General features: G+C 45.1%; 1 protein-coding gene across 1 annotated transcript in view; it reads left to right on the plus strand.

Moving 5' to 3' along the window:
- Positions 1 to 23,667, plus strand: part of LOC138447989 (uncharacterized) — a 314,717-nt gene extending 291,050 nt beyond the window's left edge. The window contains exons 13-15 of the mRNA XM_069604515.1: positions 12,198 to 12,368; positions 21,999 to 22,149; positions 22,468 to 23,667. Of these exons, the coding sequence (XP_069460616.1) occupies positions 12,198 to 12,368; positions 21,999 to 22,149; positions 22,468 to 22,514 (369 nt within the window). The 3' untranslated portion in view covers positions 22,515 to 23,667. The remainder of the gene's footprint in view (positions 1 to 12,197; positions 12,369 to 21,998; positions 22,150 to 22,467) is intronic.
- The last annotated feature ends 598 nt before the right edge of the window (positions 23,668 to 24,265 follow it).

Here is a 24,265-nt window from a genome sequence, read left to right on the forward strand (position 1 = left end):
TCCACCCCCATATCTTTCTCTCATCTCTGTTTATATGTTCCAGCCTCCCCTCCCTGGGTCTATAACGGGTTTGATACAATTTGGATATCATTCCTCTCATCTCTTGCCCTGTATCCAACACCCTCTCCATGGCGGTCAGGTCTCTCTGGAGTGCCTCCTTCCAGTCCTCGGACGTCAATACCCCTTTTAACTGCAGGTATTTGAACACAGAGACTCCATCCACTCCCAGTACCCCCTCCAGCTCCTCTACGTCTATGAATCCACTTGCCCTACCCTACCCATTCCACTCCTGCTTCAAACCAGTCCTAGAACCTCTCATGTTCTGGGATGCGGTCTCTAATGGGCAGAGCCCATATATGGCTCAGCGGCGAGGGCCATGTTGTCACCCCTGTCATCTCCCTTTTAACTCTCCAAAGTCTCCAGAGTGGACCTAGAATCCTAGTTCCCGTAGCCTTCTTGGGGTTGCTTCCTGCGGTGTCCAGAGCCACTCTCCAAGGGTGACTGGTCTGAACAAGTAATTCTCAATATCTACCCACTGCTTTTGTTTATCTTCCCTCAGGTGGGGAACCAGGGCTCTAAACTGGGCTGCTCTGTAGTACATTTGCATCTCAGGCAAGCTCACCCCTCCCTTCTACTTGGGCTGTATTAACACCCTGTAGGCTACTCTCTGCTTTTTACCCTGCCACAGGAATCGCACTATCCTTCTTTAAAGCTCCTCAAAGTGCAGGTCGGGCAAATCTATAGGCAATGCCTCATACAGACAAAGCACTCTGGGGAGAAGCACCATCTTCAGCGCATCCAGCCGGCCCAGCCACGAGATGGTAAGTTCTGACCAGGTGTCCAGTTCCCCGAAGAGCTGTTGCAGTAGCTGGGGGGGGGGAGTTATTTTCATAGAGATCGTCCAGGTTTGCGGAAATCATCACTCCTAGGTTTTTTATGCTATCTTCCTCTACCGGTATCCCCCTCATTCTCTCCATAATTGTGTTCCTTTTTAAAGACCTTTTAAACTTGTATATGTGCTGGGCTTTTTAATGTATATATGCTCTTAATGTTTTTCTGCTTTTATGGACTCATGCCGAAATAAAGTATTTTTTTACTGATTGACTGAAAATATGAGTTTTCCTGTTACCAAAGGGGTTTTCTCTTCAGAATTAGGTCTAAATTATTAACTGGAATTAATGAGAAAAAAAGCACACATGCATCCCTTTGAATTGGTTTCCACAGTTCTTTGTTGGGACAATACAATTTTCTTTAAATTACAAAATGACTGACAATAAGTGAGTACGTGTGGAATTAGAAGACACGCAGGACTAAAGGACGATTACCATATATTGAGGCTCATTACAGGTTTGAGGGTATGTGGTAAAAGTGGTGGTAATTCTGGCACTTTTACCTTTCTGGTGAAGAGTTAGTTGGCGGCAATACCGTTGCCGGTATTACCAACACCAGTATATCCAGTGCCGGAAATATCAGTGGCAGTAAAACCGGCAATGGAATTTCTGACGGCAGTGCAACCAGCATCGCTATTACTGGCACAACGGTATTAGTGGTCGATTACGAGTTATGAAATGGCAGTAACTGCCGTTTTTCACCGGTAGTACCAGCAGTTCCATTCACTTAATTTCCAGGTCACCTGTGATGCCGACCTTACGATCACCCACTGCTGTGCCCAGTTCCCAGGATCAACCCATGATGCCATGGTCCTACAGAACAGCATGCTGCCAGCGTACATTGAGGGGCACAGAGGTCAATGGACCTGGGCATTAGGTGAGTACATGTTCCATCACACTAACATTGCTGTACAAGCGGCATGCAGGGGGTAAAAAAAAATTGCATGCCTTGACAAGGCCCCATACATGCAGAACCCACCCGCACACCTAACACATGACATGCTGTAACCCACTGGAGTAGGACATGACTCACGATGCAGCAGTGAATGGCCAAGACATGCTTCCCCAACAGGCCAGCCACAGGCACACTGGACTACAGGTACCATAATGCAACAGTACACATTCCACTACATGCATGGTCTGCAAGGTGGAGGACTGGCCCATCTTGGGGCGTCCAAAGTATGTTCACGGGGTAGCCCAAGAGCCATGGAAGAAGTGCAAAGATGACAGGTGGCAAAATACCCAATGACCAAGGTTACTGTCCATGCAAAGTCAAGCCACACATTACAAAATATACAGGAGAGTAGTTGCTACTACGGCCCAGCCTGCTCACCACCAGACACCCTTGCTGTGATCTGAGGGGGTGGGGATTGACTAGGGGTAGGGACCACCAACACCAATTGAGCCCATGGGGTGTGCGTCAGGTCAAGGCCTGATGAACACGGCCATACATGCAATGACATCCAATCCAACTGATAACCTGCACATGTAACCCAGACCCCCATCAGGAACCATGCATGGGAGCAGTGCACAGCCCCCCACCCAATCCACCCAGCATGGCATGCTGCACTGCCAATCACTGACCACGGAAGCTAAGAGTGTCAGCTGTGAGCTGTGGTCAAGATGTATCATGACAGACCGAACTGCACCCAATAGTTGACTCCACATACAAGGGCCAGAATGTGAAATAGTGTAGTGCGATGATGCATGGGACATGAGACTGTCTGTTGAGATACTGCTGTTAGAGGCAACACATCCACAGAGCACCATGACTGACACCTATGCATCTTCCCCTTGCAGGTGACTCTGGATACCCACAGCTTCCATGGCTGATGACTCCTCTGATGACCCCTCAAATGCCACAGGAGGTGGCATACAACCGGAACTATGTCTAGGCCAGGGTGTCAATTGAGCACACCTTTGGCCTGTAGAAGGCCTGCCTCTGAGGTTTACACCAGACATGGGGTGGTATGGGGTGTGCGCTCATGTACAGGATAAGGTGGGTCAGATTGTGCTGGCATGTGAAATGTTGCAAAACATATGCATCCGGCGCAACATACCCCTGCCCCCAGATGTGGGCATGCCACCCCCTGAGGAGGATGAAGTGGTGGCTGCGGGTGCCATGCATGCACTGAGCATCTGGAGTGCAGGCTCGGGCAACCGGCTTGCCAGAAATTGAGAATGAAGCCATAAAATTGCACTCCCATTGTACCTTTGTATATATCGATTGTGATAAATTCTGTGGAGTCATCACTGAACACCAGCCTAACATCTCCTCCCATGTGGTCAGGGGACGACAGTCGCTACCTGCTCCTTTCCGTTGGCAGTGGTATTATGAGGGAGGATCACATGAGAGGAGATGCTGTCAGGGGGATGTGGTGACCGCATCAGGAGAGATGCTGTATTCTTCCCTTCCATGTGAAGAAGACCCTATAATTCCCAGGGATTCTTGATGGCATGTTGTCATTTTACCAATCCTTCCAGTGGTAAAACCCTAAAACCTCCTCACTTAACATCTCCTAGTTCAGACAATCTTAATTTGAACAAAGATCCAAAGCAATACAGCTTTACATAGTCTAAAACTGCTATGGACTCCAACTCCAATAAAATCTACAGTACTGTGACGAGGAAGAGGGGAAAGGAGTTAATGTGGAGCAGGAAACACACCAAGCTAAAAGTGCAGACTAGTTGTTGTAATGTCAATCAGCTGTGCCTCTTCAAGTTGAAAGTAGAGAAGGAAGAGATGAGAGATGCAGAGCGGGCGCAGCGGTAAGCAGAACCGAATGCAGACACACACAAGCGGGCTATGCTGAAGGAGGCAAGCGCTTCCTATCGGAAACCGCATAGCGGGTGCTGATGGGAGATCACTGAAGAGCCGGCAGCAATGGAGACGCTGTCAGAGACATTGAGGAGCAGCAATTTCACCGGCGAGTGAAGGAGAAGCTGGTGGGAGAACCTCAAGAGTGTCTGCAAAGCGAGGAACGCTCTATCACAGCACAGACTTCGCCGCAGCTAGACGCCACGGGTCAGAAATGCCAGCAAATACTTGTGAATCTGCCGAGGAGTATTGGGAGCCCCAGGGCATACCGTCAGGCATACAATCAATTGAAAACAAGTAATATAGAACGACTGAATTTACTCAAGTCTCTACATACAAGATGTCAATATGGGGGAAGCTGGATACATGTTGTCATAAGCAAATGAACTTTAATGAAGCAATTGAAAGGCAAGATCTGTACATATCTTCATATGTGAGAAATCAATATGGGGAAAGTTGGAACAAGTAATCCCTGGAACCAATAGAGTATAAACAGTTGAGTACAACTGTGTTATACTTAATGAGAAAGACACTGAAAGAGAAAGTTATAAGAAAACCTGGTGAAAAAGTGCACCAGTCAGTGAGTCTTTGGGGGAAAGATACCTGGCAGAAGAGTACACAAGGGGATCTAGCAACCCCAGAGGGGATTCCTGGCCGGGAAGGACATCAGGTAATCCAGGTAGGATATGTGAAAGGAAAAGGCATTGGGTGAAAAGGTTCCTAGCAGTAGAAAAATACACTTTTGACATCCTTTCAAACACCATTGTGGGGAAAAGACTTTTGCCATCCTTTCCCATAACCCTGCTTGGAAAAGACACTTTTCATCATCCTTAAGAAAGTGTTATGGGAAAGAGGCATTTCTACTAAATCTTAAAGGAACATTGTTTTATTTTTTATTTAATAGTTGTTTTAGTTGATTATCAACTTTACAGCGTATAAAAGAAAAAACGAAAATTATCATTGCATAACTTAATACATTCTTGTGTGAAATTATCTTTACAACCAAGGAGACAAAAAAATAACAATTACATAAACTTTACAAATACAATTAAACTAATATCAATGACTGATATAAAAATATATTAGCATACAGGTTTAAGAGAGAAAGAAAATTCCCTGCATCTTGTGTTGCATCATACCATGAACAGAGCTTCCAGAAATCTTTTTAAGGCTATATATACAGAAGTTCGATTTGTTGAAAAAAAAATATTCCATTTCTCTTCTTGATCTAAAGTTTCACATTGTTGATAGTGTTTTTATACAAAAATAGTTCTCTCTATCGCATCACCCCTGGACACTGCATAAACACGTGTCGTAGGGTTTCTTCCACCTTAGTATTTTCGCAATATCTGCAGAAGTTTAAGGATGTGGCAAGTTGCTTTCGCCTGGCCATTAACGACCGTGTGGGCCATAGGTTTAATCTGAATCGTAAAATGGCTGAGCGAAGCAACACAGAAGGGGAGCGAACTAAATAGGATTCGCACTTGCCAAACCTTTTAATAAAAAATGGGTTATCTCTGAAGTCTCTATATGCACCACATAATTCTCTAGTTCGAATCCAGTGTTTGCAGAGAAAACTTTCAACATTCTACCCGAGACAGTTCAGGCAAAGGCAATCAACCCCTGGATACAAGGATTGGTTTGTTGGATTTACATATTTGGTTTTTGCACACGTTTTGATGAATCTAAAGCAGAGACATTTACCTTGCACCTTTATATTGTGTGTTTTAGTATGAGGGTCACATACATTTTGGCCACAAGGCCATCTTGTTTTAGTTTTCTATGCAGGAATCTCTTTAGGATAGGGACAGATAGGCCTTTCTCCAAACCCTTTTTATTTTAATTAAATGTTGAAAACATTACAACTTTGTGCCCACCACTCATTTCTCACCCCTCAAACTATTTTTGTTGCGCACATTAAACACTTGCACACAATAAGGAATGTCCTGTCATTGCTTCAAGTGAATATAATTTTATCTTGCAACATGTAACGACCTTCACCACAACACCTTCACAACACCCTCTCCAATGACCCATCCTCAAAACGCCCTTGCCAATGTCCCACCCTCAAAACAACCTGGCAGTTGCTGTATGTCATTTCCTGCCCCTCGTGGGCTTGGGTCATTTCTCCTGCTCCTTGGCAGTGAGGTAGCGCAGTGAGCAGTGCCTTGGCATGCTGGGTAGGGAGCCCTCTGTGGGGGTTCACAGAGGTGGATGGATCAGACCCCTGCACTCGGATGTACTGCAGGGTTAGCTGAATGGCTTGGTCGAGCGACTCGGCAGAGGCCGAGGATGCATCTGTGCGCTCACAAACTCTGTCCCAGTGCGACCATTGCTGCGGTGGCATGGCCGAGTGACTGGGCAATCCTGTGGGTACACCCCTGCAGGCAGTCCTGCATTGCCTGCATTTCATGCAGCTGATGGCCCACAAGCGTATGCATGCATGCTGCCTCAATGCCATCCAGCCTCGCACGTATTGCAGACATTTTAGTCACAGGCAGGGCTGGTGGAATGTGTGGTGGCTCCGGGTTGAAGCATGGTGTTGTATCAGTCATGTCGTGGTCATACTCCTCTTCCCCCATATCCTCATCCATGGTAGGGACATAGGCCCTGCCACAATGGGCCAGTGTCTGCACTCCATGCTATGGGGAGGAGGGTGTGCTGGACCCCTGAGGTCTGTGACCCACTGCTAGGACTGCATCAGTGTGTGCCACTATTGGTGGTGGCTTTGGCATGGCACTGGAAGCTGCAGTGACAGCTGTGTCACCTGCATGACTGGTGGAGGGGTCACTGAGCATTGCCATGGGGATTGTGTCCCCCTCAGGTCTTGCTGGTGTGTCCACAGCCGTGGTAGGTGGTGGTGCATCTACTGCCCTGCCCTGCTGCATTCTACTGCTAGCAAGTGGTTTGGCCTGTACAGGATGCCAGCTGGAAATGGGTGATTTAGTTCGGATTGAGTTTTTCAAGCTGGCTGTCACCAGGCTTCACATTCCAGCAGTGGTGCCATTTCCAGCGCTGGTAACACCAGCACATTTGGTGGAGAAAACGGTATTATCGGCGAAAATCGCCGGCAATATGAACCAATGGCCATTGATGGGGGGGTTATTACTGTTACTGGTGGGGTGGTGTGCCTGCCCACGGCCCATGCATCGTCATAGTACAGCTGTACTTCCATCGGTCACCCTGCCGGTAAAACCACCAGATCATATTACCGCCATTTTACTGGCAAACTCGTAATGAGCCCCATTGTGTTCTAGCACTTGGGGTTATGATTGTTCACTTATATACTTACACCACACATGGACCGACATGTTGGTCATGGAAGCAGCTGCTTATGCTGCATGGGCAGACATTACCTCAGTGCATCTTAAGATCATTAAGGACACAGTGGTGCTTACTTGATACCTAAAGTGTCTGTCTGATGTGAGCTGGGAGCATGAGTAGGTTGGTCATGATGGAAGCTAAAGAACAACAGCACTGATGGTACACCAAGGGCTGCAAAGGACACCACAATATATGCAGCTTTGGGCTTTTCTTTGGGCTCCACGCTTCTGTGCTTCAGTGTCTTTGTGAAGCAAAAAGAGACCACTTTAATTAGCTGGTTACTATGTTCTACGTGACGTTACCTTGCAATCCGTGCGAGTTGGAGTGCAATTAAATGTGCAGATGATTCTTGTCACTTAATTGACTGGAAAAAGAGGACCTCCGTACAACTGGCATCTCCTTATTCTGAAGCAGACACTAGCCTCTCACCAGCTCTAGTCCCTTCCTGCACCCGTGCTTCCAGTGATGGTGAAGGCTCCTATGGGTCCCTCCAGCATCTGGCAACAGGTTTAACTGGCCAGGGCCCACCTCTAGCTTTAAGTGATAATCTGGAGGTGTCCGCCCGAATAATTTGCAGGTGGGATCCCAGTATAGGCTTCATCTGTGTGTTGGCTTTAAACCAAACTCGGCTTCTTTTGACAATGTGTCCCTTTTGTACATCTGGTCCTCGACGGTGTGGGGGAAGAGGCGGGGGTGGAGAGAAGAATCAAGAGAAATAGGACATCAAGAGGCACGAATTCCCAAAGGTATGCAGTAGCATGCACTTCAAATCAACAGTGTACCTCAAATTGACACCCGTTGTGAACCAGTTACCCACCTGTTCTTTACACAAACCTCTGTTTATTACGAACATGCATGATTCTACATTCACATTACAATGACTTGGTTTGTTAGTAAAGAACAGAGAAAGGTAGACTATCTAAATTCATTTATGAACATTCCTGATCTTGTCTCTCATTCTCAGAATTTCCATCCTTCACGTTTACCTAGACATTCTAATCTCATTCATCCTTCTGTTAATCCTCTTTCTAACCCTTTTGTTAATTTTGGTCTTTAGAGTGCTTGCTCCATTGTCTCTTAAGCCGATCTTGTTCTTGTTTTGTTTTCGTCTTCTAAGTATCATTTTTTGCTTATTACTTAAACGTGGATCCGTCATTTTGATACAGTCACTTCTGCAGCTTTAACTTTTTCAGTTTCCTCTTTTACTCACTCCCTTCCCCCCGTCTCTCGCGTCCTGGCAGTGTCACAGTATTATTTAATCCGAGTTGGACTATTGTCCCTATTGCTTTCCAGTGTTTTCCTCATTTAAATGTCACGCTCTGTCTTTCTCTGCTCCTTCACCCTTTTACTGTTGTAACTATCACCCCCCACCCCGACCTCCCTCGCGCCCAAGCTCCATGCATTCCTGTTATGACAATTCTTCTATTCTCCCTCCTCTGTATACTTAGCTCATTGTTCTTGGCGACTTTAATATTCATGTGTCCTCAGATGGCTCCTCCTCTTGTCCCCTGCTATTTTCCTCATTGACTTACCTTCACTTACTCCCTTCTACTGCAACCCATATCATGGGTGGGGTTCTTGACTTAGTTTTTGTTTCTGCTGATTGTTCCCTTACTATTTAGCCTTGCTTTCGATTTCGCTTTTACTTACCCCCACTTCTTCTAGTTTCGGCCCACTCTTTTTTTCCATCAGGATTTACACAATCTCAATCACTCTGCTCGTGTTGAATCTATTGCCTCTCTTCTCCCTAGTTCGTCTGTTCCGGATTCTTGTAAAGTCAATTCTGCATTGGCTGAATTCCACAATGCCATTTCTACTTCTCAATGTTTTTTGTCCTTTGTCTGAGCTTAAACCCAAAGATATTCACCCCGCTTCTCTCCCCAGGCTCTCTGATCCCCTCAAATTATTACACACTCAGCTACATAGAGCTGAGCATAGATGGCTGAACTGTAGATTCCCCTGCTAACTTCTCTCTTTTCTGAATTTCTACACTCTTTTTCTCTTCTTTTTAAAAAGGCTAAATCGAATCATTTTCTCAAAACCTCTCAGAATTCGTACTCAAGACTGCTGCACTCTACATTGAAAAAACTTCTTGTTCCCCTCATGCCAACCCATATTCTCCTTCTTCCCTTACTGCTAATGATATTGCTACTTATTCTTGTTCTAAAACTGATTTGATTAGATCTTCGCTTCCAATTTGCTGACTCTCCGGTTCTGCCTTCTGCTGCCCGACTTCGATCACTAATCTTTCTTTCCTGCCTAGTACAGAAAGTGAAGTACTTCTTTCCATATCCCGGCCACAACCTGCTACTGTTCCTTCTGATCCATTGCCTGATTTTCATATTAAATCTATTTTTCCTGCCTTTACTCGGTTTAATCTTAACCTTTTGTCAGTCGTCTATCCTTCCACTTATCAAGCTGCCACCCACCATTCCCCTTTTGAAGAAACCCTCTCTAAGCTCTTCTAATCCCTCAAACGTCTGTCCTATTTCCCACTTGCCTTTTCTTTCCAAAATTCTTGAGCACATTGTTTATGTGCAGCTCAGTCCTCTTAAGCTATATGGTCTTCCTCCTCCTCCTCCTCCACCTGGTTTTCACTGTGGATTCTCTACAGAAGCCGCTCTCTTTTCTGTCTCTGAATCTATCCTTCATGTGCGGCATCACAGACTCTCCACTTTTCTTGTTTTGCTTGATCTTTGCGCGACTTTTGACACAGTGGATCTTTTTATTCTTCTTTCCATGCTTTCTTCTTTGGGTCTTTCTGATTCTCCTCTTCAGCAGTTTCACTATTATCCGTCTAATCATTCTTTTACGGTCTCCTGGAAGGTCCTACACCTTAGTCCTCCCCTCTTTCTTTTTGTGTTCCCCAGGACTCTGTGCTGGGCCCTCTTCTTTTCTATCTTTACAACTCTTCTTTTTCTTCCTTGATTCTTGGCTGTTGCTTTTAAATGTGTTTTTATGCTGATGACACGCAGATTTGTCTGTCTTTCCCCTCATTTAACAACACCATTCATCATTGCCTGTTTGCTTGTCTCTTGGCCGTCAAATCTTGGATAGCCTCTCGGTTTCTTAAATCTGGAAATAAGAAATCTGTTTTTTTCCGGCTATTTCTTCTAATTTGCGGTACAGCTTTATGTAAATTCTAAAGCATGAAATCTTGGTTTTCTTTTCCATTCTTCATTTTCTTTACTGCCTCAAATTGCTTGCATGGTTCATTCTTGCCAATATCATTTTATGAATAATAGACAAAGTCATCTCACTTTTTCATCAACAAAAACTATCCTTCAAACCATTGTTCTTTCACATTTGAATTATTGCTGTTCTTTGTATGTCGGTCTGCCTAATTATGCTTTGCTTCCTTTACGCTCTATTCTATATTCGGCGGCTTGTATTCTTTTCTGACAGTGTTTCTCCTCATTTTGCTTATTTGCAGTGGCTCCCCATTAGGCAACGTTTTGAGTTTCACGTCTTATGCATAGTCTTAGTCTATCCATGCCTTACCTCCTATTATGTTCTTTAATTTCTTTTTACTGCCCTTCAAGAAATGGTTGTTCTGCTTTTCAGTTTCAATTACCGGTTCTGCACTCCCCCAACTGTGCTTCGACTAGCTTCCGTTCGTTCCAACGGTTAGCTGCTTTCCTCTGGAGCTCACTTCCTTTTCAGATTCATTCCTGCTCCAACCTTTCACATTTTAAAAAGCATCTGAAACTCCATTTGCTTCACTCAGTTTCTGAAATTCTTCAGGTTCCATTATATTTGATTGGGTTTGTGAGTCATGTTTTTGTTTTTCCCCTAATATTGCACCGATGTTCTTATACCATGTAAAGGGCTTTGGATAAAAGTGCTCTACAAATTATGCAAATAAATTGCAAATCCACACAGCATGAGGACTATCTCTCACTACTCCAATCAGGCATCACTTAGCTATAACTTTGGTTACTGGAGCACCCTCTTTATACTGTGGTTGAAATAACGATCCTGAATTAGGTGTGTGGGATCTCCTGTGATGCTGCACAAGACTCTTCTTTGAACTTCTGAACAATTGTGACCTAAAGTTTGACCCCAATACTTTGTGCCAGTCAAGTTAATTTTGGGTCATACTATTACAAATACATTTTAAAAAACTGCATATATAGCATCACATATTACAAAACATTTTCTTTTATTGGGAATATCAAGTGTAAAAGCAAAACATTTATTTAACAGTTCTTTACCTTATTTTCTATGAAACTACAGTGTATCGTAAAATATCTAGTTGCTATACAATATCAGACAAGAATAGTTTACCTAAAACCTGGCTTTCATCATAGGGTCAGATATCATATATTTAAATTTGAAGCAAATCACCAAACCTTCTCTTTCGGACAACAATGAAACTGTGCCCTCATAAAAAGAATGACCTACCTGCCTTGAACAAAAACCAGATCTTCTCTTTAATGCTCGTTTAAAATGCTTTGGTGGCTTAACCGTCAGTTACTCTTAAACATGTAAACCTAGCACCATGTGGTATTCTAATTTTACACTACGTTCCGCTGTATAGAACCACTTCAAGTGCATCTACATAATCTTTTCAAAATGTACACCTCTGAGCATTTTACTTTTCGATGCGATACCATATTTTCAAGCTGAGTGAATTCTAGTCATATCAGTAAATTTCATGCACACTTTTATACAGTCCAAGGTTTGTTATCTGGTCCTTTATTATTCCAACTGCTCTATGGACCAGCCCCGGGCATGGCCTTTAATAGTAGAATTGAAGATGATCAAAATCAAGATAACAAAAGTTAAACATTTGGGTAAAAGAACATTCTGGATGGTCGAGTGCCAGTAAACAGAGCAGAAGGCCAGGATGCTTTGATCTCCTGTTATGCTTGGTGTCCACGCTCCCTGCCATCCAGAATACAAACATCCTGTTATCAAAGTATTCTTATGTGGTAAGGTGCCGGATAACAAAGCTTTTATTATGCATCTACTTCTTCACAGCTATGCTGTATTTCAATAACAACCGCTTTTTTTACCAGCATACTCTGGAAGCATTGAAACAAATGTTAAATGCTTCCTCTGCACTAATTGCACCATCTATCAACAAAATACATGAATTGTTCCTTACAAAGATGTGAAAATGCCCTGTGTCCAACCTCGCTGCACATTTCACCCATTCGCAGATGCCAATCCAAGATCAGGAGGCTGTACTGCGCTTGCAGGGGGAGAGGGCAGTCTTGGTCCTGCAGCTGGAAGCTCTGAGGAGGGAACGGGCCGAGGCGGAACGGGATGTGGAGACACTGTACCAACACCACAGGCAGGAGACAGGGGTCCAGAAGCGCCATGTCCTTCAGGTACAGTAGGCAAGACTGTTTTAATCGTACCGCATACACATAGTCAAGGAAGAAACGCAGTTATATGGTCAAGAATTACACTAACCAAGAGGATGCATTCGTATTATGTTGATTCTATTCATATTGGGCAATATTTTACAGTCTTGTCAGGGATCCACAGTTACATAGTATTGATAAACCAACAAAAACGTTCTTCTAATTTCCTTAATTTAGGCAATTTCTTACTATTGATCCAGAATAAATATGAACTATATGTTATGTAGTTGTTGCGTGGCAGCTGCACAGTAAGGTTATGTTTCTGGGATGTATACTGTACACTACTGCCATTTGCACCGTCTCCATGGCTACCATATTACAATCAAGGGAAGTAGAAGTTCCGATTTGCCAGAATCTGCAAAAACAGCTCACTTTGGACCATACTTTGCAAAAGTACACTGCATGTCTGCCCTGCATGAAGGTCTTCTGTAGTTGTCAGGATAGTCGATATAAGAAGCCTGGGGAACAGTAAAGGAGTGGATGCCACTGTGTTATTTCTATTGACATCTTTCGAAACAGTAGACCAACAAGACCTAAGTACAAGATTAAAAGGACAACATCCTGGCTTTGCATGGGTTAGATTGCCCCTAGAGCAGCGGATGTGCACCGTGGCCACCAATCTCCTGTTCCAATCGCGATTCAGTCAACCACCTGCAGTGTGACCTGGAGCTGGTCCCCATCACCAATGCTATTTAATTTATATATACACGATTCTTATTAAAAATGTTAGCGGATTTTGGACTTTTGTATCTAAAATATGTACATAATACACAAACTATGATAAAAATACAACCATTTGCACCACATGAGATCCGCTGTTATGCTGCCCATTTGGTCCAGGAAGACAACTGAATGGCCAGGAAGGAGCTGAACATCTGTAACTTGAGATCATGATGAGTCTCATCATCAGCCTTGAAAAATGGCCAGTGGATAATGCCCAGCCCCTTTGGACAAAGTTAGTAATCTTGGCTTCATGATAGACTCCATGATAGTGTTTAAAAAACCAAGTGAAGGCCGTATTAAAAATGCGATTTGTCCACCATTGGATTTTTCATGGATTTACATGCTTTGAATATTCCCCGTCGACAGGCTGGGAATCCTCTGTAACATTTTATTAGAGCTTATAATACAACTTTTAAGCTCACTTTAGTAGTCCATCATTGTCCTTTTGAGTGCATTCTGCCTCAGCCAATAGGACATCGAGTGACAAGCCCCACCCAGGAGGCCATCTTCTGATTCTAACCATGCTGAAGAGTCCTCAAGGATTTCTCTCCTGGGTAAAAAAGGCCAGAAACCAATATATTTCTTCAAAACCTGGAAATAGGTCTTCACAACTTCATAAAAACAAACAGGTAAGTGCTTTTAACTTTCAAATACGGAAGAAAAACAGAAAGCTCTTTTCAAAGCATGCCAGACATGTGGAATTAAAAATGTTTATGAGCGAGATGACCATTCTGAATGCATATACTGGCTGTATCCAAATCACATCCAGGAGGGTTTTGAAATGTGTGCCACTTTTAGCACTAACACCTTCAAGGATAGAAAAAGGAGACTAGCCCTTTGGCTGAATGAGGGCAGGTGTCCCTTCAGAGACTGAATCTTCTAGATGTGTGGTGGAGGACAAATCAGACAGGCTAAAAACCATAAAAGGGCCAGGTTAGACAAGAGAATATCTTCTTATGCTACCTTCAAAAGGAAAAAGGAAGAAAAGACAGAAAAATCCATCCATCAACGACCTCACCGACAAGAGACCGATTGAGGATGAAAGCTATGACAGAATCCACGGTAAGCACTCCGTCAATGAGCGTGACGAACCCCCAATTACCCCAAAACCACCATCAACGACACCATGATTGTCCACGACATACATCCCTGATGACCATTAAACCGTTGACGGGAAAACAAGCAACATTGTCACATGTCGACAACAACCATGCCCTCGAAGGGCTCGTCAGAAGCATCAGCCCAGGCGACTGTACCATCCACAGAAAGCCAAACAATGTCGACAGCAGCATTGACTGTACATGGAAAGTTACCAACACCTTTCCTGTTCGAGCCGTCAACTGGGTTGAAGGCCGAAAAAAGGAAAATAAAGCGTCCTCATCCATAGGAACGCAGGAAATATATATTAAAAAAAAGAAAATCATCCCAAGTAGTCTACAACCTTAGACATTAGCTGTCTGTATGACACATCTGCATGCTCAACAGCTTCAGGTCTAGCAAATGTTAGCCCTGGTGAAGTGTCTACCCCACTGGCGTTTGCAAGTGGTCATAAAGATCTTTTGATCTAGACTCCTCTCAGATAAAACTCTCAGGCACATTTGCTGTACCATATTGAAGCCCAAATGGCACATCGTTATCGAATGGCTCATTTTCCTCATAAATGAAAGTTAGTGATTTGAAGTAATCTTTCCTTGGTAAAGGAATAAGACTTATCTGGAATGGGCATCGAAGGTTTCAGAAATTTCGAACTCAACACTCGAGGAGTCAATATTTTTTCTGAAAGTCGTTTTCAGATCCAAATGCTTTCGATGGTGTCAAAGGTGCCATTGGCGTAGATGGCACGGCTGGCGTCGATGGCGTGGCTGGCATTGATGGCGCAGCTGGCTTCGATGCACAGCCAGCGTAGAGGGTGTAGCCAGCACCTATGCTGTTGACGACCTCGATTTATGCTTCAACATATGGCTCGAAGGATGCTTCAATGATTTCTCATTGTGTCGAGGCCTCAACAGCTCTTGACGAGGATCTGGCCTTCACCCCGGACTCGAGGGCGTGCAGGATTTGGCTCAAGCCCTTTCCTTACCGGCTTTAGAAGGTGCGCTATGAGCATGGCTTTTTTTCCTCAAATATTTTTAGCATTTCGGATAGGGCAGCTTACAGCCATATCCAAATCCATCTCGAATCTAACCAAATCCTAGGCATGCACCAATCAGGCTTCCGGCCAGGCCATGGCACTGCATCAGCCCTGCTGGATTAAACATTTCTACTAGACACTCTCAGGGACAACTGCAAACCTGCCATCCTGCTTCTTCTAGACCTCCCAGCGGCCTTTGATCTAGCTGACCACACCACCTTATGCCACCATCTCACCACATCAGTGAATTTCTCCACCAATGCCACCTCTTGGATAGCCTGATTCCTAGAAGGTAGAACCATGAGAGTCTTCTCCGACATTGCCAATTCCGCCCCTATCCATTCTCTGCAGTGTCCCTCAAGGCTCCTGCGCCTCCCCCTCTCTCTATGATATATTCACCAAACCTCCCTTCGACGTCCTGGATGACATTGGCAAATCTTAAACTAACTATGCCAATGACACCCAACTCCTTCTCCCCCCGGTCAGGGTCCTATGAAAAATCTCCCTCACCCACAACCACATCTACTCGACTATTCAAACTTGGATGCCCACGAACTTCCTCTGTCTTAATGATGAAGACAGATCCTCTTGGCAGACCCACCCTCTCAGATTCAGAAACTCAGACCACAATACTCATCCTTCAGGAAAGATGGCATCCAGATCCCAGTTTCTGCTATGGTAAAAAACCCTCGACCTATACCTGGACTCTGCATTATCCCTCACCAAACAAGTCAGCGCTGTTGCCTCCTCAGCAGCATACACAGCAGAACTCATCCCTGCAGCAAGACATTTCCTGACACCAGAGAGCTGTCAGACCATAGCAAAAGTTCCCACGGGCGCAAAACTGGATTATTGCAATGTGCTGTTTGCTGGGACCTCCACAAAATAAACATCGACAAACTCCAGTTAATTCAAAATAACACCCTCAGAGTCGCATTAAACATCCCGAGGAGAGACCACATTGCAGCCTCAAGAAAAAAGGCTCACTGGCTCCCGGGCAGGGAAAGGATCATCTTCAAAACTTTATCTATTACTTATAAATGTCTGAGCAACACTGCCCTGTGCGATCTTGCTCAGACAATTGAGAGAACAAACACTCAACAGACCAGTTAGGTCTATTTATGTTCACAGACTCACCTTACCCAAAATGAAGAGCTACAGGGTGTGGGGCAAGTTTCCCCTTATTAGCAGTTAACCACCGGCACACCCTTCCCACAAATTTAAGAGCAGAGAGTTCATACTGGACATTCCGAAAGTCGCTGAAAACATGGTTCTTCGCTTAACACACATTTCGCTTTGCAGGAAAAATTGACTCTTGGTCTGTATTAACATCTCCTCTGTAGTCATCTCATGTCCACACTATGTATTGCCTTACTCAAGATTTGATTCATTTAACTGGTTGCAACAGTGGCCTGGTGCCCCAGGGTTTGGGCACTTTACGAATGTAAACATAAATTAATTGCTATTCTAAATACTTCCCATTCGGCAGGAGAGGAGCCCTTTGTGGGACAAGATACCCTCTCAAGGGAGGTGCCTGATGACGAAGTTGAAGAAGGCAACCTGTGGTGCTTCTTTTTCGACTTCATCAACGTCGATGAGGAGTGGTGGGAGTCACTCCTCGACCTGGATACTTTAACCTTCTTGCTTCGAGGAGAGTCACCTCTCTGCAAGTCCGAAGAAGGTTTCTTCGATGGGGTACTTGCTGGGGATTTTTTGGGGTTTCTATCTACCGCTAATTTCCCCTTTCGCTCCTTCAGAGGCTTTCCAGCCATCGACTGGCAATTGGAGCAGGCCAAGGTCTTGTGCTCCACACCGAGACGCCACAAACATACTCGATGTGGGTCAGTTATCGACATTTTGGAGCCGCAGTCCTGACACTTCTTGAACCCGGTCTTCGGGGTAGTAGGTGTTGAGAAGAAGACAACGCAAAAGTACCATTGAAGCGTGCCGTAGTTTCTCGGAGCATAAGCTTACTTGGAAAAACGGAACTGAAGCCAACGGGCGCTACGCGTGCTATATATACCTTCGATGACATCATCCTCAGACATCGAGTCGACTGCATTGGCGCACACCGCCCTCTGCTGAAATTATTTTACAAAGCAGCTGAAGCTAGATATCATGTCAAAGATGAGGAATACGTGAGAGGACACAATCCATTTGAAAAAAGGCATTAATGTCTACTCCCATTCTAGACCATGTTTGGGAAGAAGGGCTGTTGCTCATGAAGAAACCCTTCTCGGAACCAACATTAAAAGGGCGCTTAGAGAAGAAATTTAAAGTATTGGAGGTGTTCCCAAAATCCCTTACTTCCCAACCAACACCCAACTCTTGCAGCAGCAGCAGCATGCAGGAAATCGAACGCGCAAAGTCAGAAATGTGCAGAACCACCTGGTAACAACAGCAGGAAACAAGATGCATTTTACAAGAAAGTTTTGGCCATAGGAGCCACAACAGTAAAAGTTGAAAATGTACTGACAACGCTCTTGAGATACGACCACGAGATGGGGAACCGCATGGTTTAGGTCTACTTAGTCGAAAATATTTTACCTTTTCCAATTTGACCTATTTCTGTGGTCTTTTTTTGGTCGAAAATGTGGGGGAGAACCCATGCAAACCTCTTCCCACTTCCCCCCACCTTACCCGATTCCTTACCCCTCCCCATATATTTATTTTATTTTATTTGACTGAAAAAATGATCAAAAGAATTCAGTCAAATCGAAAAGGTCAAATCTTTTTCAATCAAGTATGCTGATACCGAACTGGATGGCTCCTCTATTAGAGTACTTTCCAGGAGATAAAAGAAAGCAGGCCCTAGACATCCTGCGAGAAGGGGAAACGCCTCCAATCATGCGATCAACATAGCAGTCGAAATTGCAGAGCCATGGTTTAAAAAAAAAAATCAATAACGGCGTTGTGCTACGGGTTAAAGTGAACATTCAGGGCAGATGTTCAGTCAACGGTACTAGACATGCTTTTCGAGGGAGTCCCAAAATTGACAATGCCCTTAAAGCAATAAAATTGGTCAAGAAAAAAAGGTCAAACCTGTCCCCTTGGCAGATGTCATGAAATTGATAAAGGAGGCCGACTACCTAGCGTCACTGGATCTCAAAGACACATATTTTCACATTCCCATTCGCAAAAGCCACAGACAGTTCCCAAGATTTGTTGTGTGCACAAATCACTATAAATTCAAAGTCCTCCCATTTTGGTCTTTGCTCAGCTCCAAGAACATTCACAAAATGCCTAGCCCCAATAGCTGCATCGTTCAGGAGAAGGATATCATGTGTATCCACATCTCGGCGATTGGTTAGTGAGAGCTCCATCGTACTGGGCAGTGGAAATAGCGATCTATCAGGTGTCCAACACCCTTTTATGCCCCGGCTTCACAATAAAGTCAAGCAAATCCTGCTTCAAGCATCGAACAAGCCAGTACTGTTCCTATGGGCACAGTTCAACATGGAGGGCTGGATGCATCCCTCCATAGAGAGGGCAGCGTCCATACCCAGTCTAGTCATGAAATTCTACCTGTGCACTAGGATCACAGTCAGATCCATCATGCAACTCTTAGGCACCATGTTGTCCTCCATTCCCCTAATACAACACGGCAGGTTGCAAATGAGACTGCTACAAGAATTCCTAACGGATCAGTGTTCCCAGCTAACGGGAAAATGGAACGACAAATTTACAGTAACAAAGTTACTCACAGACAGATTGCAGTGATGGCTCATACTATCTCACATCACCAAAGGAGTCCCATTCAGGGATCCTCCCTTTCAGGAAACTCAAATCATGGATGCCTCACTTACAGGATGGGGCACGCACACAAACCAGTTATCAGCAAAAGGCCATTGGTCCCCGACCGAGACACAAATCAACATACTGGAGCTAGAGGCAGCAGCACACGCCCGTCACTCATTGCAACCAGTGCTCAAACAAAAAGTGGTATGAGCGTTCATGGACAACATAACCACAATGTATTATGTGCGAAAACAGGAGGGCACAAGGTCAAGGGTGCTCTCCAAAGAAGTCCAACAGCTGTGGCACTGGGCCATCGAAAACCTGCAACTACAAGCATTTCACCTTCCTGGGTCCGAAAGTAAAACTGCAGATCAACCGAGCAGAGCCAACGACCAGTCATACAAATGGCAACTGGCAGACAGGAAGCTGCAACAAATCTTCAACAAGTGGAGAACAGCGACCATCGATTTGTTTGCCACATGGCAGAACATGAAGTACCTGCTGTTCGCGAGCCGATATCCGTACCATCGATCGCTAGGTGATGCGTTCCCAATGCCATGAGAAGGAATATTCGCCTATGCGTTCCCTCCAATGCCAGTCATACGCAAGGTCTTGCAAATGATTGCAACAGGCAAGTGCACGGTCATTCTATTAGCGCCAATATGGGCGAGATAACCGTGGTTCTCAGAGCTTCTTCACCTGTCCCAGGACCGCCCAATCCCTCTGGGTTAAGCCTCCGACCTGCTGACTATGAGCAACCAGCAAGTGCGAAATCACAACCCAGTGGTGCTCAACTTAAAGGCCTGGCTCCTGACTTCAATGAGTTCGGACAAGTCCCACTCCTGCAGGAATGCAGAAGCATCCTTAAGGCCACCAGGGCGGAATCCACAAACAGGTCATATGTATACAAGTGCAATCGGTTTTGCACTTGGTGTTCTCAACAACAATTGGATCCTTTAGGTGTGGAACCTCACACAATCCTACAATAACTATTACAATTAGCAAAAGATGGTTTATCTCACTCGTCCATCAAAGTGCATTTTGCGTCAATTTCTAGACAACCCAGAAAGCAAGGAAAACCTCCCATGTTCAGAGCCCGTATTGTGGCAATAAGACCCGAGGCGGTGGGCCAACACTGCCCCAGGTAAGGCCCCCGGGGACCTAGTTACATGCCCGAGCGTAGCGAGGGCCTTAACGAAGCCCCGGGGCATTACCGTGGGCGGTATTGGCCTGTCGCCGAGGGTCTTATTGCCATTAGTACCCCGGCCCGTTAGACCGGGGTACTAATGGCATTTTTTTCTGTTTAGAAATGCTGCCGCGTTTCAAAACAGAAAAAAAAGTGAAAAAAATGGCCGCCGGGAAAGGGAAAACGTAGTCCGTTTTCCCTTTCCATGGCAGCCATCGGGAGCGGACATGCTGGGAACAAAACTGTTTCCAGCGCGTTTGCTCCCAAGAAAAGAAGAAAAAAGAAGGTAAGTGGGGTTGGGAGGGGGAAGGGAAACAAAAAAAAGAAAAAAGTACTGCGGCTCCGGTGGGGGACGATGGAAGCCTCCAGCCGTGTCGAGGCTCGGAGCGGGGATGGCCCGTTAGACGCATTGGGCCTCATTACGAGGTGGGCGGTAAGGGATTACCAGCACCGGTAAGGGCACCGTGCTGGTAATCCGTTACTGCCCTACTACGAGTTCCCTTTGCGGGTCCTTCCTTAACGCCTAGTTTTTGCAGGCATTAAGGACGGGACCCGCAAAGGGACACAGGGTCAATAACGGTACCGCAATTTGCAGTACCGTTATTGCCGCCTTCCCCCTTCCCATTGAGCCCTATGGGGGCTCAAATGGGAATGGGGAATGGCCCTGGTGAATGGGGAATTACCGGTCCCTCCGACCTCGGAATGGACCGGTAATTACTCTATTCACCAGGCCGGAGTCGGAAGGGTTTTGGAGGCAGCCATGGCGCTAATAGCGCCTTGGCTACCTCCAACCTCGTAATGAGGCCCATTATGTTTCCCAACTGAAAAAAAAATAATACAGTCTGTTCTCCCTTTCCGTGGCAGCCATAGTAAACCAAGACGAGGACCGCCATGGAACAGGAGAAGGGACTAGTCCCTTCGCCCTTTCCATGGCAGCCTGATGGGAGAATGAAAAGGAACTCCAAAGGACTGCGCCGCATAAGTCCTTGTTGGCCGGGTAATATTCCTGCGAGGGCCAATGAGCTTGGTTGTTACAAGCTCATTGACTCTCGCCGGCTACTAGTACCGCATACAGTTTAAGCAGTGTTGAAACTTGTGGTCCCTGTTCAGATTACATCACATGGGGGATATAGCTCGGGCTCCCTGAATACCTATTGACACAGCTACAGAGAATACTGACTACAGCAGCACACATCCTGAACCAGGCCAGCTGGTACGGTGCTGCTACCAAGGTAATTTGGGCCCTAAACTGGTTGCCTACATGCAAGAGAATCATTTTTAAAACCTGCATCGTTCACAGGCCACCACGGAATCAGCCTAAAGATTTTAAGAGGCAACTTTTTAAATTAATCTCAGGCCAACAACTCGGTTTTCAAAATGCACTTCTACAAGAGCCTAAAAAATGTTCTAAATAACCAGAGGCTGAAGCTTAAGCGGGCCACGGAATGAAGTTCAAGTTGTATTGCTAAGCAGTACCATTCACAAACTTTAGGAAACGATTGAAAACCCACTTTTTCCAGAGTTTAACAGCTGGATAGGGAGTGGCTTTACATCTGTTGTGAATATTCTTACTCCCTTAGCACTGAGAAGCCTTCTGGAAGCTACATATTCTGGGAAAGCTCAATAACATGACACAATGTACACATTTAACATCATTTAACATCAGTGTCACCAATTCTAACGTGTGCGATGGAAAGAACGGGGTTAAAATATTAAAACATGAGAATGATGGAAGCAGTTACACTTTAAGGGTGGGGGCGGAGGGGTGTCGCTTCCAACAATAATGTTCAAAATCTTGATTCGGTTTTTCTGGCAGGTCTTCCATGCCTATCGTGGTCTGCTGGAGGAGCAGATGGATGCCCTGGAGCAACGATACAGAAAACTCCTTGAAGACTCCATCCAGGATGCAGTCTGCCTTTCCGCTCGCAACCAGCAGCTGCAGGCTGAGAACCGCCAACTCAGTGAGGGTGAGGTTAAGTTGGGTTTTGGCGGAACACGATGCATGCGGGATCACATCTTGTGTTTTTAAATCGTGTCCCGTGCTTTGCCACAATAATGGCTCTGTGTGATTGGCTGAAAGCACCCAGGCAAGATTAATGACACTTTTTTTTGTTGCTAGAAACTTAAAATGAATCAAAACGTTTTAATGGACTTTATGCAGTTTGCATTAGCTCAGATGCTGCTTTTCTGGATCAGATTTGTAACTGATTAATCAGGTGCAGGTAGAAGCAACATTTCAGTTTCGAATTTTAAAAAATAATTTTTGATCATTTTCCTTTCTGCAGTTGTCAAGGAGCTGAGAGGCACAACATATAACAACGCAACCGCATAAGGCTGGCTCACTAGCATGTTCAGCATCTGTGGCGTCACCAGCACACCCAAGTCGTGGAAGGTCAACCGGGCAATTGTTGCATGAAATGTATCAAGATAATTCTTATCGTCACTGCAAGAAAACACAAAAAGGGGTTTGCTGTTAAATGAACAGGATAGCCTTTATCAGAAGATTCCAGTCAGAAGGGAGAAGAGCAAAGAGCCCTGAAACCAAAAATGCTGTTTTCTTCTGGTCTGGCTGAAGAGAGCTATAGCTTTATGAAGACAAAGTCTTTTCTAGGAGCTAAAATTAATGCTAAATGCAGGGACCACAGGGAAAGGTCATCAGTGCTTGTGAAGTAGTGTGGCCTTCCTATCTACCCCTTCCTCCCTCTAGACAAACTCCTTAACTTCACCAACCACAATTTACCAAGATCCTCCCCCACTTCCACCTACTGTCAACATGCTGGATGGCTTTCCCTGCACAACCGCTCCCTTTTCGGGTTCCTTCCTCTAGTCTACAAAGCAATCAATGTTCTTGCTCCTCAGTAACGGTCTGATAGTATCTCAGTTTGCTCACAATTTAGTTCCCTCCGGTTCTCCTCTGCCCTCAACCCCACTGTCACATACACCCATCTGGGACTCCACTCACTTCACTTCCACTCTTTCTCCCAGCTGGACCAACTCCACTGGAACCAGCTGTCCATTAGAATCAAAGCCAGCCCAACTGTGCATCTCTTAAAAACTCTGCTTAAACTTCACTAAAGAGGAAACTCCCCTGCTGCTCTCTCCCTCATCCCCACTATCCCACCACTCCCTCCAGTGATGCTTAATAGTGTAATTTTGTGTATTTATGTAGTGCTATTTAGTGTGAAGCACTTGCCCCCTTAGCTTAACGTTACCTTTGTCAGTCACCTGTTTCACTATCTGTATATTTCCTTGTACGTTTCGTGTTGCCCTTGTTATATATCACACTTTTGTTTTACACCTCATACACTGGCTCACCACTTGTTCTCATGTTTGTGCTATTGTACAAGAACCCTTCATGGGAATGCTCCTGCCATCTGTAAATGTATTATTGCAAGTCATTTCTGATAGAATTTGACATCCCTGTTCTTCAAATAAAAGCAAATGTAGGACCACATACCAGTGAACCATTTTGCATTCACGGGTCTATGCTGAACATTCTTGCATTAGTGTATCAGTGACTCCTCTGAGAAACAGAGAAGGCAGAGTGTACCTCAACTCCTCAAGCATGCTTAAAGAAACCCAGAACAACACCCTGCGTGCCTGTGCAAGGGACACAGGGATCTCCTCAACTCCCCCCACCCCACCTCTGTGAAAGGTCTGGCTCTGTTCCTGCCCTAGTTGGCCACCTACTCCAGGTTGAGTGGGGTCCTTACACCTACTGCCCCTTGACAGGGTCAGACCCATGTCACAAAGAAAACACAATAGCCGAAAGAGAAAAACATGAATATGCTGAAAACAGACGCAGTAATGTGAGGATTTGTTGAATACTGGTGAATATTCCAGATGACAATCTTGGGGACTAGAGTAGAACCCCATTTGAGACAATTCCTGGTGCCCCTAAAGATCTTGAGATGTGCTTTTATCAGACTCACAGACTAAGTACCAAAAGGAAAATATCTAAAAACCTGATGTCATCACCAGAATATGCTTTTATGACCTAAAAGATCAAGGGATGCAGAAGCCTGGGAGAAAAGACATTTGCAACTAAGAAATTCGACTAGTCTAACATCTGTTCTGAAGACC

This window comes from Ambystoma mexicanum, chromosome 3q (genome assembly GCF_040938575.1).
Source record: "Ambystoma mexicanum isolate Mex_15411 chromosome 3q, UKY_AmexF1_1, whole genome shotgun sequence".
NCBI lineage: Eukaryota > Metazoa > Chordata > Amphibia > Caudata > Ambystomatidae > Ambystoma > Ambystoma mexicanum.